The sequence below is a fragment of the Rattus norvegicus genome, chromosome 13, assembly GCF_036323735.1.
Source record: "Rattus norvegicus strain BN/NHsdMcwi chromosome 13, GRCr8, whole genome shotgun sequence".
NCBI classification, from domain to species: Eukaryota; Metazoa; Chordata; class Mammalia; order Rodentia; family Muridae; genus Rattus; species Rattus norvegicus.
In genome coordinates this window covers 101,331,766-101,352,074 of record NC_086031.1, presented here as the reverse complement: position 1 = coordinate 101,352,074, position 20,309 = coordinate 101,331,766, and the positions used below count along the sequence as shown (strand labels likewise).

At 41.2% G+C, this 20,309-nt stretch overlaps 1 protein-coding gene and 1 long non-coding RNA gene across 16 annotated transcripts in view; one reads left to right on the top strand and one right to left on the bottom strand.

Annotated features, from left to right (window-relative positions):
• Gpatch2 (G patch domain containing 2) overlaps window positions 1-20,309 on the bottom strand; it is a 140,697-nt gene that overhangs the window by 105,035 nt on the left and 15,353 nt on the right. For 10 of the 13 annotated variants that reach the window (XR_005492230.1, NM_001401368.1, NM_001401369.1 and 7 more), the window contains 2 exons: window positions 18,764-18,946; window positions 18,285-18,364 (listed from right to left, as the gene is read on the bottom strand). Coding sequence is in view for 12 of the 13 variants with exons in the window: in NM_001401368.1 (NP_001388297.1) it covers window positions 18,285-18,364; window positions 18,764-18,946 (263 nt within the window). In the remaining variant the exon portion in view is untranslated. Of the gene's footprint in view, window positions 18,159-18,210; window positions 18,365-18,763; window positions 18,947-19,218; window positions 20,171-20,309 lie in introns of those variants that run through there. The other 3 variants (XM_008769846.4, XM_063272187.1, NM_001011909.2) reach the window with 3 other exon arrangements.
• Window positions 1,864-20,309, top strand: LOC120096343 (uncharacterized). Of its 3 annotated transcripts, XR_005492729.2 has the most exons (3): window positions 1,870-1,974; window positions 15,540-15,616; window positions 20,163-20,309. It is a non-coding gene; the product is annotated as an uncharacterized LOC120096343 (long non-coding RNA). The 3 variants fall into 3 exon arrangements; XR_010057133.1 differs by lacking the exon at window positions 15,540-15,616 and having other exon boundaries at window positions 1,864-1,974; XR_010057134.1 differs by having other exon boundaries at window positions 15,540-20,309.

Genomic DNA, 20,309 nt, shown 5'->3' with positions numbered 1-20,309 from the left:
AAGCCACCCTATTTGTGCAACTAACAAAACACACAGAAGAACCATTTAGTTGCTTTATAAGCAAACAAATGTTCTAAAACACAATCCAAGTAATAGCAAGAGAAATGTACAGGTTAAATCAATTTTCCTTCTCAGATACTGCAGTAAAGTTAAAAAGTTACATGAAGTCAAACAAGGCTCACTCTGGTGAGAAAGTCCTGTATCCCTCAATGAGTATAGGTCAAATTATTCTTGTTTATTAGTTTCTAATAAATGGAAAACACTTGTTTGTAACAGCTAGTAATATAGTGAAGTTTATACCTGGTTTACAGAATGACAAATATAGATAGATAGATAGATAGATAGATAGATAGATATTTTATATATTATTATATGCACTATATGTATAGTATGAAAAGTTGTTATCAATTTTTCATTCAATAACAGTAGATATAGTCATTTTACTCTTGAATATAAGAAAAACACAGGTCTTTTTGTTCTTTGGAGTTTATGTGGCTGAACTAAAGTCTATTATTTCTTGTTAAAAACCCAAGAATTGTTGAAAGCAGGTTCTAACAAAGGTAAGACAGAGTTACATTTCTAGAAGCAGAAAAGCAGCACACATCTTCCTGGTCGCACAGAAAAGAATCATTACTCTCGAGGATTAGAAGAAAAGCAACTGAGTGCCATGGCGCACAGATTCAGATTAGGACAAAGAGGACAGAGGTAATGACTTGTCAGAAAAGTGCCTGAACTGTCAACTGGCAGTTACAATACTTCTGTGGTCATCTCTCAAGAAATGACCCAAATCTGTGCATAGTCTCTACAGAGAATGCTATCCCTAAGAATCCAAAGAAGTCTACCATGCAGTTCTACTTACCGTCTTTCCCTCCTTACACGACACATTTAAAATTCACTTTCACCACATAGGCACTCATCTCCCCATCCTCCCACGGTCAAGAAGGATGTTAGTCACACCCTCAGTTGTAGTTTATGCTGATGGAGGCACAGGTGCACTGCAGGATTCAGCCAGCAAATATCTGTATCCTTCCTTCCAACCAGAAGAGCTCTTTAAAGGGTTTTCATCTGAACATCTGTCCCAGGGGCTGTGCTCCAGGCTGTGGAGACTTCTCACAGCTAGTCCTTACAAGTGGATCTTCTGCCTTGTCCCCTTAGACACCTGAGCTCTGGGTGTCTGAAGTAAATGAGTAATATAGCTCATGTCATCTGAGCTACTGTAAGGATGAGAGCGCTGAAGCTCCGTAAACAACATATAGTCAGGTCTATGCTGTTTGCATCATTCTAGAAATTGCTACAGGTCTGTCAGGAGTGAGGCAGTGTCAGGCTGAAGGGAGAGAGGGATGCCTTGGGGTGGGCACAATTTCAGAGCATCTTGAGGGAGACATTGCCAAACCTGAACCCCAGTCATGCAACGTTTCACATGGTGACAATGGTAGACCAGTAGAGGTTGACAAGGCACATTTGGGACATAGCGACTAGGTCAACATAGGATACAAATGTGGAAAGAGAAGTGAGAAACCTAAAGTCAAAGACGCAGAGAGAGACAGAGGGAATTCTACTTGACACCCATAAACTAGGAGTAAAGGGCACCAGCATCAACAAAGTCGCTGCTGGGCTGTGAGTAAATCCACAGATCTGTGCGGCTGGAGGCTCTGGTCAAAGCTTCTTTCTACAGGGGAAAGCGGTAACTATAGGAACGCGGAAGCCACCACAGTGCTGGAGGAGCAACTGCTGTGTTCAGCTCCAGATCGGGTTAAGAGCTGGTGGATGGGATGGAGTGTCGGGGAGCACTGTGTTCCAGGCATGACATAGCCCTAGCACAACCTGCTTCGGATTGGGTGTGGTCAACATTCCATTATGAGGGGAGAACTGACATGGCCTTCTCCTGGAAAGGTTGCTAAGGAGGAGCTCACAATACCCCACCTCTCCTTGAGGATGGACACACAGTTAACAGTTGCTGCAGAGAAGAGAGAGGTAGGTTTATTCTGTGGTGTAGCCACTGGTAAGTGACTCATGCTCGTTCTTCTAACGATACCAATTAAACCTATTGCTCTACCAAAACAAAAGTCAGGGAAACAGAATGGGGCCTACCTGGGAAGAAGGGACAACAGAGGGGCATAAGGGTGAACTGAGCAAAGTAGATTATATACGTGTGTGTGTGTGTGTGTGAGAAAATGTCATAGTGAAAATATTAAGTATATCAACATATGCCAATAAAAACTATTACTGGCCTTTAAAAGGCACAAGCTTTTGATATTTATGTATTTTCACTTGAAAGAACATGATTTGATATACTTTCATGTTTAATGTGATAAGAAAAACAAATTAAGAAGTACACAGAAGTCAGAGATTAAAGCTTGTATAGCTAGCTGCATTCATCAAAACTTGTAGTTTTTAATATAGAAATTAATTTGGTTAACCCAAATGAATAATATATTTTAAAGAATCCATCAAAATATTAAATTTTTAATTGACTTCTTAATATTTAATTTTTAAGTTCACAGACTTTTTTTAATATACTACTTTGAGATAAAAAAGACCCAATCAATGTTCGAGCCCTAGGTTCAATCCCCAATAACACAAGATCCCAAAAATTAAAAAAGAAAAAGAAAAAAAGACTTTCAAGTAAAGTCTGATCTTTGTAGGAGAATATTTATGTTAATATGCAGCAAACACTGAGTTCTCAGAAGGCTGCGCTGGCCACAGGACTATTGTTCTTCAGTCAATACATCACTCCTGCAGCACCTCCTACACCGGTCTGCCAGGAAGTTAGGGATTCCAGGCAGATGAGTTAATACCATCTTCATTCCTCACAGTCACCATTCTGAAAAGGTGCTGAAGACTCTGTGAGAGAAGAGTTCTGTGTGAGAAGAGTTCTGTGAGAGAGTTTAAAAGTTTAGATTTGGCCGCTCTGCCTCAGGACGTGCTGGGTACAGGTGGATTTCCATTGACTGAGAGAAGGAGCTAATCCCTGCTTTCACTCTGTAAAAGCAGCGCAATGGGAGTGCGGGGAGAGCAAAGGGCCCCAGTCTGCGTGCACAGCCAATGCTCAAGGCTCTGTCAGGAAATGTACTGAAGAGCAATTTAAGATATCAAAGATGGGAAAGGTTCAGGCACCACATAATGACATTTCTGCAGATGACAACTACATCCTGGAGACACTCTCCATAAGAAGCAGCAGATGATTTCCTGGGCGTAGCATGGACTATGAGACAGCAATAGAAAAACTTGTATTTACAAAACAAAAGCGTGCAGCCAAACCAGAGATCAGATTAAAGAGAAGACCTCAGAAGAAGGCATGGGTCGGACAGCTAGCCATGCTCGCCTGCAATGGCTCTTGTCAGCTAATGCTGCTGCGAGGCGGGCTCCAATTATGACCAGTATTTGACCCTAATTCAAACAGATCCTGTCTCCCTGTGAACACTCCACAAAACTGACGCACACCCATGGATCTCGATTCAAAATGCATCAATGGGAACTGCCGTCTACCAACCTTCTGTGCACTCGTCTCATGAAACCTCAGCCTTCCTGCAAGTTATGCTGAAAAGTCCTTTAATCTGCACTGGAAAGAATTCACTGGACTGCATTTAAGCTCAAGTTCAAGGGTATTAAAATGTACACAGGAGAGTGGAGAAGGTGCAGGGTTATAGATTTTAACTTCCTCACTAGAAAATTGACTGAAAATAGATTTTCTAATTTACAATGAATCAAAAGAGAAAACATTAGACCATAGCAGAAGTGGCACAAATGTATCAAAAGCCAAATGAATAAACATTTGAGGAGATTTATTATTAGAAATTGCAATAAATTTTGGAATGATGAATTGATTTTAGTTAAAAGGTATAACTGACAATTTATTGGGCGGGAAGATGCATTATTTTCCAATTGTTATCCATCTACAGTAAAACTGATTTGTGTCCTATTGTATTTTATGGAAAAGGAGAGTGCAACTTTCTGTGATTTAGATTAAATGTATTAATCATAACCAAGCACTGTGACCTATATATCTACTATTAAAGAAGATTTTTGACATTTAATTCTGTAGCAATATTTTGGCTCTGTACCACTCTTCCTAAATCCAATTCCTGCTACAGTTGGCAGATCTCTCCCTTTTAATTTTATGAGGCTGAGAGTAGCATTTAACCGCCCATGCGGTAAATAATGCGGGTTAGAAATAGTTAGTGTTTTGTTTCCCTTTCAAGAGTGGGAATCCATCAACTCCAAAAATGCTCTCTAAAATTTTTCTATATTTTTGGCAATCTCTAATATATGGTATCATAAAAACTATAAAATTAAATAAAATGCATCCCACAGACAGGAGAGATGTGCTTTCCTGACACAGCCTAGGAGAGCAGATAAAATGGACTTTGATCAGAAATGTGCAGTCTTTGGGGGAAACGACACACAACTTTAAAAAAACTGCCATTCAAATAGGACACTAGATTAGGAACTTTTAATTTTATTCTTTATTATTGCTTAATAAATCTTAATAAACTTGCAAATATTTTCTAAGCAACTTAACCACTTATTGATAAGCCATACCGTATTGCTTAGGGTTAGACCAAGTAGTGTAATAGTTATCAAACATTCAGATGCTCTGTGGGTGTGAGCAAAGGATCTATAAACGCGAAAGATGAATCTCAAACCTAAGACAGCAATGGAATCCATAGTTAATCCATTGCTTTGTAAGGGAAACAGCTATAAATTACATCCATGCTTCCTTACGGAAGCCAATATTTATAGTTTGACTTAAAAATAGTTAATTTTTGTTTTATACGGAACTTTAAAGCCCACAAATTTAAAAGTACCTCACTAAGCCAAAGTCAGTAATTTAAGCAAAACCAAATTCCAACTTTCAAATTTGAATTCATGTAAAAATGATAATTTTGGTTATTAATGAATCAAATTATAACAATAATCACCCTATAACTGCACATGGTACTTAGAGATATATCAAAGTAATAAAATAACCTGTCAAATGAGTAATTATCTGCATTTAATCTATATATAAAACAAATGGCCCAGAAATGAGTAAAGTCTGTAATTCACTCAAGACACTGGGATGCCATATATTCATGGTTAGAACATCTAATTTCTTCATACATATTCATGTCTTAATTCACTTTTAATGAAATTCCTAATTATAAATTATTGTGAAAACAAGTTTATATTTTCATAGTGATGAAATAAAATCAACAATTACCTACCAGAATGAGATAAGGTAAAGGATGTATGCGTATGTATGAAGAAGCTACCTCTACCTTTTCCATCCATAAATTGTCTGCAGTGCCCTTCCTGTCCGTCACAGTGGTAGACTGTGAATCGGGAGTTAAATACTGAGACACCAGAGGACAGGAAATTCACCTTGGCGAGGCAGCCTGCACCTTTAAGGGTGTTCCAATGGAAAGTAAAGGCATCTTAATGACAGACATTCTGTCTGAGGCTTAGTTAAGGGCAGACAGTACAGACTATACTCCCGGAGGAGTGTGGGGGGTGAGCTGGTGGAAGGGATACATTGTGTGTGCCTGCTTGGTTTTGTTTATCTGTTGGTTGGTTGTTGGGCTAGTTTTTGAGTGGTGGAGTCCCAGAGCCTGGGCTAAGGACAATAATGCCGAGCTTCTGGCTGATGACAAATTATTTCTATAAAGTTTCAAACAAAAATTTCCTGCATCCATCTTCAGAATGAAAACCCAGTTAGATTGTAACCAAGTAACTTGTGGACAGTGAATTTAAGTTCATTCGTGTGGTGTTTTAACAGTGAACCTTCCAGTAAGAGCACTATACCCAGAAGCAAGGAGGAGCACAGGGAGATTCCCAGAATGCTGCATCTGTTAAAATGTGGAAGCCAGCAGCTCAAACCCAAGTCCTGTCTCTCTCTGATTCTGGGAAATCTCACATCTTAGAATCTGTGCATCTGTAAAGTGAGGGTGCTACTACTAATGCACGTCTAGTTACTCCAAGGCACAGGATTACTTCAACAACCTCTTAGAAAAATTCACAGTATTCATAGCTTCCTTTCTAAAGAACTTGAAAAGGATTAAAATGCAAATTATGACCTAACAGGTTAAACCAAGAAGCTCCCTGAGTAAAGGAAGGAAAGAGTGAGGAAAGGGGCCAGTGTGTATTCACAGTGAGGAAAGGGGCCAGTGTGTATTCACAGTGAGGAAAGGGGCCGGTGTGTATTCACAGTGAGGAAAGGGGCCGGTGTGTATTCACAGTGAGGAAAGGGGCCGGTGTGTATTCACAGTGAGGAAAGGGGACTGTGTGTATTCACAGTGAGGAAAGGGGACAGGTGTATTTCCATGCTGAAAACATTGCACCTTCAAAAGAAGACGAAGTCTCAGCAGCCAAGTACAAAATCATGATTTCTCTAATACACTACACTGACCACAAGAGTTAGAATCCATTCTTCTTGAGATCTAACATGCCCATCCAAGATTTATAAAATCAACTGGAAAATCGACTGGAAAAGTAAGCATTTTGCCTTTGCCGAGAAGCCTAAGGAGCCTGATGGCTGAGGGCTGTCCCATAGGACAGAAGTGAAGTCCTGAAGCTACCACTATTTGCCACAATCCTGAACAAGTTGGGTTATCTAGTCTGCATGAATATGTGTGCTCCTGCGTGCACCTGTATGCAAGCCTGGGGCGGTCTCTGCCCTGTTCCCTTGAGGCAGTCTCTCAGAGAACTGATAGTTGGGGCGCCCCTTCCTGTGTGCCCCTCCTGCTGTTCAGGCTGACTAGCAAGCCAGTGATCCTCCCACACCCACCTCAGGAGAGTTTGGTCACACTTAGCTTGTCTGTGCACACTGGAATCCTCATGCCTGCACAGCACACGGCAGGCAGACCGTCTTCCTCACTGAGCCAGGTCCTGGGCCCCTGGGAAACCATTGGTGCCCAGTTTCCTGGTATAACACGGAAAGCACAATAATACCTACCTCAGACTCTGTAGTAAATAAAGGACATTCACAAAGAAATTAAAGCACTATTTGGCAATAGGATCAAAACACTAAATACTGTGAGATACTATTACAGCAATAAAGGATTTTTATTGAAGTATTTATATTAAAAAGCCAATATGAAAGCAAATTACTAAATAATTTGAAATATGCTGCTGCAGCAATGAGGATCTAAGTCTGGCTTGTGATCGCTCTGTCTAAAGTGCAAGCTCACAGTGGCAGACAGTGTTCTAGCAAGACCAGTGTGAAGGGACGGCACAGGGAAGGAAGGGCGTCGTATGCCATCCTTGACCTCTAGACTTTCAAACCCCATGTATCTGTTACTTTTTAAAATAATCAAAATGAAAAAGACATAAGGTGTAACTCCATAGTAAATATGACACAGTGATCATGCAACTAATATTAGTGTGGCTTTCTGCCAAAGCCTGACTGAAAGGCTACCAAAAGGTTATAAGGACAAAGAGATCCGAGAAGAAAACAGCATCAAAGGTGGAAAATCAAAGGCTGTAAGGCTGTGAGCCCACTGCTCAGCTTTCTGTGCAAAAGCAAGCTGAGAGAAGCATCAGGTCCCAGAAAAGGCTGGGCTGGGACTGGAGGTGAAGCATGACTTACACTGGTACCTGAGTGATGTCTGATGTCCCCCAAGTCTGGGTGGTTCTGCCTATGCAGGTCTGTGCTCTACATAGGTGCCTGGTGACCACGGGCCCCAAAGAGGGCATCAGATCCCCTCAGATAGGAGTTGTGAAAGGTTGTGAGCCATGGGTGCTAGGACTGGTCTTAACCTTTGAGTCATCTCTCCAGCGCTGTAACAATTGATTTTAAAACACTGCATCTAGATCCTACTCCTTGGCCCATACAGTCACATTAGCACTGTTACCCTAGATGTCAGCACAAGTTCAAAGTTTATCACATGAAAATCCAAATTTGAAAGGAGCTGTTCCTATGGACCACTGTCCCAGAGATTCAGTGGAAATCTGTGCACTGAATGCTCCCTGCAGTAATGGCATCTGTCATTCTTTCCTGCCCTCACCTATGGGGAAACCGTACAGGTAAAACAGCTAAGGATCTCCCAGTCACATGGCCAACAAGTTCTGCATCTGTCACAAGGCATTTGATTAACTTGTTAGCACAGGTTCAAATAGAGTCTGCTATTCTATTATGAAATAATGTATACTGGGCCAGAGTGTAGCCACCAAGAGCTCAGATTGGGAATGAGGCTACAACCACACTGACACGCTAACTAGACAGTTGTAGAAAATATCCTTAAAATGAGACAGACACAGTTAATCAGCACAAATACTGAGGAAAAAAAAGGATAAACTCTGTCCTGAGAACCAGACTGTCATGGTGAGAGTCAACGAATGAGGACAAGCAGATGAGAAAGAGTTCAGAGCCACTGGGTACCCAGAGATGGATGAATGGGTGGGCAGAGACAGACGCTGCCACCCCAGAGGAGAGCTGAGTTTAAAGGAGGGATAAAGAGTGTGTGACTGACAGAAAGAGCGTGAATGACAAACGCCATGGTTGAAGGCTGAAAGGCCTGACCAGAGGCAGGGTCTCAAAAGCCACTATGACCATGGAAGGGACATAGCTGTCACAGGTGGCAGTGAGCACAGAAAGAAAAAACTCTATTTCTAGTCTGATTACAAAAGTAGTTTTTTTTTTTTTAAACTGGGAAGTCAAGAATGTTTACAAATGTTCACTTGGTGCTAAAAATGATAAGGATTAGAAGGTAGAAAAATCAAGAGACCAGGCAGGGCAAGCAATGTCTGCAATGTAAGAGAATGAGAACACAGCCTGGTGGTAAGAGAGGGGGCTGTAGAGGAGGGACAGGCGTCAGGTGGAGGAGAAAAGAGCTGTGCAGTAGGGAAGATGAAGATGACCCAAGGCCAAGCTCAACACTACCCACAACAGCCACCACACCCCTAAGTAACTGCTTCTTTCTCTCCCTCCCTTTTTAAGTTAATTTATGCTAATCAAACCTAAGCAAGTGAGGACTAAGATACATGTCTAATTGACTATACCTAACCTAAAAATGTTCAAAGCTTCCATTGTGCCTACATCTGAATCAAGGAATGTGTGGCGAAGGTAACCAGACAGACTGTTTCCCACTGACTAATGTAACAAGTGGTGTGACAGGAAAATAATTTTATGAATCAAAAAGTAAGAAAAGTTGCTGGCCTACCCTCAGACCTGCTCAGGAGACTGAAGCAGGAGGATGATACCCTTGGAGAGCGGGAGTCTCTATTACATAACTTAATGAGAGTCTATGTCAAATAAACAAATAAATAATAAAAATCAGAAGTAGGAATGTAGCTCATTGGTAGAGTATGATGCATGTAGGAGAACTGGGTTCAATCTACAGTACTAAAAACAGAAAAGAATTAGCCTATCAAAGACACTTGGAAATGAAACTAAATAAGCTATTAATCTTTGAATTTAAAGACTAGTTATTGGGATTAAATGTTATAAATCCAAGCTAATATGAAATCCTTAAAACTCTGGGCCATATGTTTAAGTGTTGCTATAGTGTATTACAACTGATATTTAAGTGTTGCTATAATGTATTATAACTGACTGATAAACACGCCCGACAGGTTCAGAGTTACATTTATTGATTTTCTCAAACACTTTCATAGTAAACTATCTCAATTTCCTAATGCTACGCTTTAACCGAACAACAAAAAAGTTGACCCAACTTTCAGTTTATTCCCTAAGTAATGACAATTATTAAACATTGTATTGAACAATAGAAATATAAATGTTGTTGGCTTAAAACCGAGGTATACTGTTTGGCTCTACCTCTGGGTATCAGAGCCCCATTTCTTAAACAGTAGGCAGCACATATCCAATTGGCACACATTAACTCAAAAGTACGAGGGAAACGTTCTGTCTAAGTCATTTCTTCATGAACCCTGTTTTGCAAACTGACCTTCAGTTGGAGGGGTACAGGTGACTTCAGTACAAAACGCTTACTAAATGTTATTTGGAAATGTTCCACCCATCACTGAGTTTTTGAACTTTTCTGATAGTAGGTTTCTGACATATCTAAAGGCAAATTAGAAAACTGAGTTTTATAGACCATCAGAATAATTTTATCAGCAACATAAAAAGCAGAAAACCAGAGATGAACAAGTCTTGCAAAAAGTAAATGTAGGCAGCATTTCTACCTCCCTGATTTTGGTTTAAAGGGACAGAAGTAATGGGGACTCTAGCAATGTCACAGCAGCCGTACAGGGCAACCAGGAGAAGGTATGAATAGGAAGGTTTCAATGGGATCGTCCATTGGTGAAGTGGAATCGTGCTCACCAATCAGCAGCAACGAATCTCTTCACAGTGAAAACGGGGGTAAGTCTGAGAGAGGGACTTGCTAAGCTGCCCTAGCTGGCCAGCACTCACTATGTTGTTGACAGGGCTGGCTGGCCTGGAACTTCCCATGATTCACCTGCTTCTGCTTCCAGAACACTAGGATTACAGATGTGTACCACCATGCCCAGACATAATTTCTTAAAAATAAAAAGGAGTATTTAGAATATATTTCAAAGGTTTCTTAGTATACAACATAGAAATATAACATTTAGGTAGCTAGAATCTAAAATGTTAAGTCCTAAACATAGCCAGACATGGGAGATTATGTCTATAACCATAGCACTCTGAATTCAGAGGAAAAAGATCAACTGGAGGTCACAGCCCAGTGCTACCCAGAGAGCTAATGCCAGCCTAGGACACACAAAAAATCCCTATCCACAGAAATAGAGACACCTCCTACTTTTTTAAAACCCGTGTTTTAAGGATTCATCAGGGAGTCCAGCCCAACGGTAGAAGGGTAAGGAAATGTGTGCTTGTGATGTAGCATTTGAAAAAGGTGGACACCAGCCTTGCTCCACAGCAAATTCAAAGCCGGCTTGGACTACAGAAGGCTAGGTTTCAAAAGCAAACAAGTCTATAGTTTGAAGCCATTTCTCTAAGTGACGGAAGAATTTGTGTTTCTGTTATACAACTTGTTTTTTAAATGTAGAAGGTGTGGCATCCGGGTAGTCACAGGGCAGAAGAGAATACAAGCGATTACACATTAACTTTTGGCATAATCACTATGATTAAACATTAAACAGGATGGTCTAAGTCCCCTCTAAATAGCTACCCGTTACTTGACCCTAACCCATCTTGCTGAATGAACGGGTGTAAGGCTCGCACATGCGTCTTTCCCCAGATTCATGGTTAGTGAAGAGTACCCCGAGGAGTGGCACTAGACGGCTAAGGCTGAAAAATCACTGTCGCCTACAATGTCATGCAGGAACCCTCATGTCTCGCAACTGTCCTGCCTCCTCTCATTGTGTCTGCTTTGTCCCAACAACCCCACCGCATCCCCCCAGCTACTTTATCTACTTACTCCTCCCCATCCAAGATTACTTTCACTCATTAAAATAAAAGCTATAGGTGACCACACTGTCATTCACAGCAGTAAGATGCAAAGCCAGAGCACACCCAGTCCTAACACTGCTCAGCCTAGTGCAGGCAGCACTGACCAAGCTTGCTTGAGTAAGCGAATGCCACTCACATATTGAGATAGAAGATTCAAATGGTAAATCAAGCTTCAGTCCATTTTCTGGTTCATCTAATGGAGATAGGATGTAACTCGAACCTTGGATATAATCTTAGCTTATACTTATCCAATGTGCTTTCTATACAACTATCAGCAGGACCAGGATGACATGGCTTCACGAGATTGCTATGTTTATCCCAACTGTCTGTGCTCTAACCCTCCACATTTACCTATCAGGTATCTAGGCCAGGCCTGGTCAACTCGAGGTCCTGCTCTGCCTTCATGCCTGCCACCTCCTGTCCTCCATGAGTTAGTGAGCTCTAACCCTCATGCCTGCCACCTCCTGTCCTCCATGAGTTAGTGAGCTCTAACTCACCCTTCGGGTATCAACATCCTGAAGAGACTGTCCCAGAATCTTACCAAGGCCCTCCACAGTAGAGAGGAAGCATAAGGCATGGATTTCATCCAGGGTAAAAGGATGCAGCAACTAAGAGAGAAAACAGGCTTCCTTGGAGGGAAGGAGAAGAGAATGAATTAACACAAAGAGCAGGAAAACTGGCCAGAACGCTCTAGACTGTACGACATTAGAGACTGGTAAGAAAAACCAGGAGCCAATTATTAACCCACTCGAGGCCACGTGGTTATTACTGTACTTCTTGATTGTGGCTGAGGTCAGCATAGTGAAGACTGATATCGCAACAACTCACAGCTGAATATGTTAAACAGAAATGAGGACTACTTTAGGAAGAGAATTTATATTTATTAGCAATACAACGGCAATATGAAGAAATGTCCAAATCATATTAATTTGGGTTTACCAAAGGAAAAACAGTTTAAGATGTGACTTTATCGGAATGTTAACAGTATTAACTTAAACACAGAAAAATCCAGCACACACTGAGGACCGTTATATGTGCTTCATGTGGCACACCATATTGACGATCACAAACCCAAAATCAAACATATGAAGCCACATCTACACTAAGTCAGGAGAAAGGCAAGCACAAGTACTTAATCTACTGAAAAATGCAAGTGGTCACATTTCGTCCCATTAAGATTCATGGTTGATTGTTTGCATATGTTCCTTAAGGAGCTTTGAGCACACGGTGAATATGAGTATCCCAGTGTAACCGAGTGAGTAAATGGGTAAGCTGCAGTGCACCACTAAATAACTCTACAAATCCACCTTAAAATACAATCCAGGAATAGCTGTATTAATACTGATCCTATTTAAGTGAGATGTTATGGGATTTACATTTTCAATTATCAAGTATGGTCATTAAAATTTCACAGTATAAATTATAAAGTAACATGAAAGTAAAAAATTTAAAGCAAACAGATAATGCTAGATTTCTCATGATAAATATTAACATTTTATTAATTTGTATTTTTCTATAATACAAAAACCAATTTTATCTCAAAAATTCTAAGATTAAAATAGCGTGAAATCTAAATCTCAAGCTGATATGAAAAGAACATCGAATTGATATATAACATGCATTGTCCAACTGTCTAAACACATTCTCAGTCTCCAAAAGTGCTCTAGCAATACAGATCTCCACAAAAGATAATAGAGAATTCAGCTGCTAAGCTTAAATAATACTCACCTTATAATCAAAATATGTTGCAATACAGGCTGTGTGTTATTCTACATTATTTTAGATTTATTTTCTGTCATAAACTCTTTTCTCTTTGACTAGTCTAAAAAAAATAGGTTAAATCCTTTATTCAAACCAACTCCATTTTAAATGAGCCCTGTCAGTGAAAGGCTACAGAGGAGGGCCTACATAGTCCTACGATAGAATCTCATGAACGACATCACACTGAGCAGGGCACACACAGTAAGCCTGTCAGCAGAACTCCACAAAGGAAGCACCTACAACATTGTTCCTGGTCGGTCACAGCAGGAACTGCCTGCCCTAAAGGTCCTTTGTCCTGAATGACACAAGGTATGTGTGAACAGTGGCAGGAGAGTTTATAGAAAGGGTTAACATTCAGGCTTTGATTACATACCTGAAAACTCAGACATAAGAAATCAACTCCAGCACATTCAACTAAAAAAAAAAACAAAAAAAAAAAAACAAAAAACCAAACATCTTCCATGGTTTTATAATCACACAAAACTGCTCTTCAGGCCACTAGGCCACTGCAAACATTTTAAACAAAGCCCTTTATTTTACCACACTGTCTTACACAACAGACGCTGTGATTTAAGACGGGTCTTTCCCTCCCAATCTTTCAGCAGTCATTATAATTTGAATAACATCAGTGGATATTAAACCTGTAGATGAATCATTAGTTTAAAACAAAATAAAAACTCGAAAACCACGAACTACCTGGGATTCTTAGGAGTGGGATATGCTGACAGGCATGGTGGTACACACCTTTACCTCCCGCACTGGGAAGAGGCAGGCAGATTTCTGTGGGTTCAAAGGCAGTCTGGACTACACAGTGAGCTCCATGCATCCAGGGCCACAGTGAGACTGCTAAAAATCCAACAAAAACAAAACAAAAAACCAAAGAGCATCGTATTGTGGGTGAATGGACAGCTACCCTTTGGTAAGTCACTGAATCACGCCACAAGGGAGGTCTCCGTGAGCTAGAGGCCAGAAGCCTGCCATGTTACCATTCTGAACAGTACTCAACAATTAAAGTCTAGAAATGTCAAGGTTGCAGGCACAGCTTCTGGATGACTATCTGTGGTGGTTTGCATATGCTTGGTCCAAGGAGTGGCCTATTAGAAGGGATGGCCTAGTTGGAGTAGGTGTGTCACTGTGGGCGTGGGTCTTAAGACACTCATACTAGCTGCCTAGAAGCCGGTGTTTTCCTGTTTGCCTTTGGATGAAGATGTAGAACTCAGCTCCTCCAGCCCCATGCCTGCACGGGCACTGCCATGTTTCCACCTTGATCATAATGGACTGATCCTCTGAACCAGTAAGCCAGCCCCTTCACAGCAGTAAAACCTTAACCAAGATACTACCCTAGCACATTCCATAGAAGTGACAATTCCCTTAAACTTTCGTAGTAAAAGGCTGGCTAGCAGGGCTCCAATAAACTGGAGTTTCTAACCAGAAAACATTAGTGACTTCTTTTTGTATTTTTTGAGACAGGGTCTCATACAGTACAGGCTGACCTCAAGTTCGCTGTTACCACGTCTCTGGTCTCTTTCTCCCAAGTGCTGGTATTACTAGTACACACTACCATGTCCAGCCAAGTGGTTCTTCCCAACAGTAAACAGGACATAGAACCTCACATATACTTGGGCACAATTATTTAAGGACTGAATCTGGATTCAAACCTCTTGAGCAGTGTGAAAGAGTACTGAGATGACCGGGGACCTGGGGACGGAGGAGCGTGAAGGGACAGGCTTTGCAGCTTGCAGTTCAGTTTTGAGACTTACTTAGTCAGAATGATTCCTCAGACTATATTAAAGACAGAAGATATGAAAGTAACCCAAAGGTCTACAAATAAAGCACTCTGCTGAGGTAATGCACATTACTATAAAGTGTGGATGGAAGAGTTGAGGTGAGACCTGCACCTGGACTCATGACACTGGAAGTTACAGTACCAGCTATGCTCACTATCAGCAATGACACCAATTCTTGCTCATCCACTACGTGCCAGAGATGGCCTGAGCCTACTGCAGTGTACTGCACCCCATTTAAGGCTGGCAACACCTCTATAAAGTAAAAAGACACTGAGGGTTACGGTGTATATTCAAGTAATACTAAGCCAGGGAGAATTCCCGAGTACATGAGTTCCCCACCTGTTACCGCTCCACAACAGTGGCTCTCCGTCTCCTACGACTGTAACCCTTTAATACAGTTCTTCATGTTGTGGTGACCCCCAACCATAAAATTATTTTGTTGCTACTTCATAGCTACTTCTGTTATAGTTGTGAATCACAGTGTAATTATCTGATAGTCAGGATAGCTGATATCTAACCCCTGTGGATATCATGACCCACGGGTTGAGAACCACTGTTCTACAATTCCACTGTTTTCTACAAAAACTATACTCAATTTTTGTTCCTCCTTGCAGATTCTGAACCTGAAAACTTATCTACCAGCTAAAATTTATTTGCAGGCTGAAAGGCCATGCTTCTGCAGATTTCTTGGGTACGTGCACAGCAGTGGAAACCGAGCTACCTCACAAAGTGACAGAACACACACTGCCTCCTTACTGTCCCTCGGTGACTGACACTTCTGTGCTTTATCTGGTGGAGTCCGCCAATGTTACTAAGCATGAGAAGGTCACTGTGAGCCTTATGGACAAAATACTTGTTAGAGCGTCTTTCTTGAGCCTTTCTGGTATTATCGTCCATAAGTTCCACATTCACCAATCAACAATACATAGTACCTTTAACACAGTTCACATATAACAGCATGAGCAGGGGCTGATAAGACGATGGGGACCCCAGACCTCCAGGCACCTAAGCCTGACTGTGCTCAAGGCGCAATGGTTTCCTGCTCCCTACGTGGGTACCAAGCCTTCAGTGTCGTACAAGCCTGTGTGGAGTAGGGTCAGTCACCTGAGAACAGCCACATCTCAATTAGCTTCCCCTGTCATTTCCTCCACCATCGCTTCCCACTCTTTGCTGCCATCCTCGTTAATGGGTTGGAGCTTCACGGGATGAAATCTGCCCATGAAATGAATCTCTCAAACACACTTTGTTTTTCCCTGTGTGAATCTATGCTAAATGAATTTATTTTCTTATTATAAGAAATATCAGATACCCCTTAATGATGACTGCCTTAGCAGGCTAATGCTATGTATACGGTGAGCAAAACTATATAGAGGGTTTTCAAAGACATCAGCACAAATTGGAAATCTTACCTTTATTACCCAAGTCAGAGATTTTATTGGAGAAAAAAATTACAGTATGTAAAAAATCTAAACAAGGACCATTCAGGGTTGTGAGAAAGAAGGACTTCAGGAGTCCTGTTTGCAGTAAAAATCTGACCAGGAAACCACGTCATGACCTAACGCACTCATTCCATGTAAACCGTGCGGAGAGTATCTCCGTGAAGGGAGACCTAATCACCTCTTTACAATATAGACGGGGAAGGCAGCTTTTGGTATGGTGAAGCCATGTATCATCAACACTATGAAGCTAGCCTATCAGTGTAATAGCTTCTATAAAATACCACAGTGAGGCTGCAATAAGCGGAGAAAATGGGCTACAAATCCCAGCTATGCTCAAGCAAGCAGTGGACCAAAAATAAAATAGGTAAAACTAAGCCAAGAATTAGATAGCACTCATCTGGATTCATGATTGGTGAGGCAAAGTTCATAGGCTGGGCTGTTTCAGTGACTTATTCAGATCTAAGGGACGGTGACCAGAAAAAACAAAAGCACTCTAATTCAGAAAATACATGAACTGTTGCTCTGAGACACACTATAAAAATCCCTACTGTGATCACTAAGCACACCTCTGCACCTTTAAACATGGGGAAGTCAGGAGGCTCTATTTCACCGTGTCGCCTTTAGTCTCTCCAAAGACGTCAGATATTTCTACTTGATTTTTAAATCTTTCAGGACATATAATCTGAGGTAAAAGCAATGTCAACTTTACATTTCCTTCCCAATCATATTTAATGTAGCCATTAAATGCTGACCTGACAATCAAATTATACAGCATGAAAACATCCAATCACAAAGACCATCAGTTATGGGAATTTTAGAAAAATAGTAATCATTTTAAAATAACCATCTTAAAAACTCAAATGGCTTGAACTACTAAAATGTAAGGATTATCACCAGTGAAAACGTTTGATTTCCCTGCTGACTGGTGAAAATGAGCTTACGCAAGTATTTCTAAAACTCGATGGCACACACGCGCTGCCATCCTAAGGGTGACTCTCACTTTAGACACGATGGGGACACTGGGTCCTGCAGCACTGTTGAAACAGCCGGCTCGGTCATCTCGTCAGCTCGGAGCCAGCGAGGCAGCTAGACTAGTTCAAGGCTGACACAACCACTGGAAATGTAGGAGCAGGTGATGCCCTGATGCTGACCAGTTTGTCCTCACTGTGCTGCGTGAGAGGCAGGGCTTTTGCAGTGCAGTAAAAACTACAGTAACAGGACTAATACAGAACAATGATCCAAGGATGAAGAAAGCTGAATAAAACAAACTTCAGCAGAGATTATCAACCTCCCGATTATTCACAGCACTAGTTTAAATCACGCTGCTACAGGAGACGCCTGTTACAATGAACCATGAACGGCTAGCATCATTTCTTATTTACAACAGTCAGAGATCAAGACTGAATCTTAACCAGTCATAGAAATATTAGAATACTTGGGTTAAGTGTAGTTTTCAATTTTCTATCTTTAGTTACCATTTGGCAAAGCAAGCAATACATAAAAAGATCCAATGTTTAAAAACATAAAAGAAAAATACATAAAAATACACACTGGGCCGACCTACATCCCAGGGAAGCCTCCCCATCAGATTCACTTCTGGCTAAAAGAACACCAATCCTGCAGCAAAAACAGCCCCAGGTCTGCATCAGAGGTCGGCGAGTCAGTGCGTCCCTCCAGGGAAGAGGACAGGAGCCAGGTTCCCTCCAATGCCATTCCCCAGGTGTTCAAACAAATTAATTTATTAGCATTAGAAGATCTGACTTATAGGGGAATCACACTGGTCCAGTTTGTAGCCTACAAAAAAATGGATTATTTTTAAGTATAACATTAGAATATAAGTGAAAAATGAGGATGTGACTTTTTATTCCAGAGAAATGGAAATATTTCCAATCATGAAATTCAATAAAAAAGCATGCCTACCATTGAAGGTGGAGCCCCTGCAGATTTCTTAATATTCTTTGAAGGCACTCCATGAAGGCAACTGAGTCTAGCTTGGAAACCTGGGAAATCAAACAGTCGATTTAGAAGACATAGTGACCACTAGGGCACAGAAGACCCTGTCAACAGAGAATTAACCTAATTTGCTGATAGTTGTGAACACCAAGAAAACTACTGTGGAAAATGAACTGAGGTAAGTCCCAGCAGGGCTCTTAGGTTTGACTGGCTTGCATTCACACGCTAGAACTCTTACCAGGAAACACCATTCTGAAGAACGCAGTAAGACAGCCAGCATTTTCACTGATGTCAAAATGGGGGACTGCAGTACTTGGACTAGGATCCAGCAAGCTTCTCTACAGCATTCTGTGTTTCTACTGTTTCACTTTGCTCTAGCCTTTCAGTCAGTCTATCCAGGAGGAGCCACAGGCTAAGGGGATCAGCACCCAGGGAGAGCTACTGACCTCTTCTGCCAGGATGTGACATGAGAGGGAAGGAGCCACTTAAGATGCTCTCAAACACGGGGTCGGGGAGGTTGGTGTCCAGCTCTACGGGGCCTTCCTCTTCCCACCAGGGCGCGACTCCAGCAATTCCACAGGCTCCGCCCGACTCCTTCTCATAGAACCAGTCGCTCTGCTCATCGTCACCTGAACAAAGACAAAACCCACCCAAGAGTCAGGCTTGTCACGGCAATAGGTATTCCAGGGACGACAATCAGTCACTGATGTGATGAGAGGAACCTAGCAGGCTGCTAAAATGACCCTCAAATCCACCTAACCTCAGGGAGCAGCAACATTTTACCTTTCTCTTAAGGAATTACTAAGAGCTATAAAGAGACAAACATATAAAAATGATTAAATATAGAATGTAGACAGCTTAAAAAATAAGAAAAAGTAATATTTGAAAGAGTGTCACTAACTGTGCCTGAGATCCCAAGGAGCCTCGAGTGCTGTGGCTTGCTTGGCAGAGTTTCCACTCATGAGCTTGCCCTTTGAAGGACTCCTGACTTTGAAATTTCTTACTATTAAGATGAAAACTGCAATCATGAAACAAAAGCAGTGCAAAGAAGCCCAAAGTTTAGCTGAGGATGATACACGAGAAACAGATAAACAGTTAAAAGCAACTGTAAAGTGAGAATCACAAGACTTTAAATTAGAGAACAAAAATATTTTGTTAAAAAATTAAAATTTATAAAACTTAAATATTAACATTTCATAGAAGAGGTAAATTAAAATGTCACAGAGCAGGTCTATAAAATGCAAGCAGGGACTCACTTGACTTTCTTGTACCTGAATTGTCATTAGCACAACATAACCAGGTATGGACACAAGCCTAATCCCACCACTGCACTTGGAAGGCACGGCTGAAGAAGGCAAGTTACATACACACAGAACCTGTCCCAAAAAGGAAAGCAAAAACTACTCTGGAAAAATGAAGTTATTTGACCTCACTTTTATATGATGTGCAACCATACTGTGAAAAGTAAATCAACAGTCATTAAGAGCATGGGCAAGGACAGGATGGGTGAGGTAAAACTCTACCTCCTGTAACATGGAGAAAGCCACTTCCGCTGGATTAGTTCCCCATTCAAAATAAATAAATAAAAACTGGAACTCACACAGTTCTTAATGAATGAAATGAAACGAGAACAAGGTAAATGAATTGATAGAAAATCCCTCAGCAACATGAGATGCAGCGAACTCACAATTTCTGTGTTATTTCTTCTGAAAGCCAGTGCTTCTAAAGAGTACCAGGCTGGCCAAGAAGTTCTTTTTACTAAAGTTTAGCGTTTTGTTTGATCATATCAGCATCTGTAAGCCGGGCAAGGTCTGTATTTTAACAAAATTTGAGTCTATTATCCAGGTACCTCTCCTGACATGCTCCTGAGAAAGCGCACAGATGTGGAAAGAGCAGTCATCGATGTGTGTTCCTCACCAAGGAGGTCTGCGAGACAACATGGGCACCATTACCCATCTAAGGCAATAAATACTCTGTTTCTTTCTGTAGATC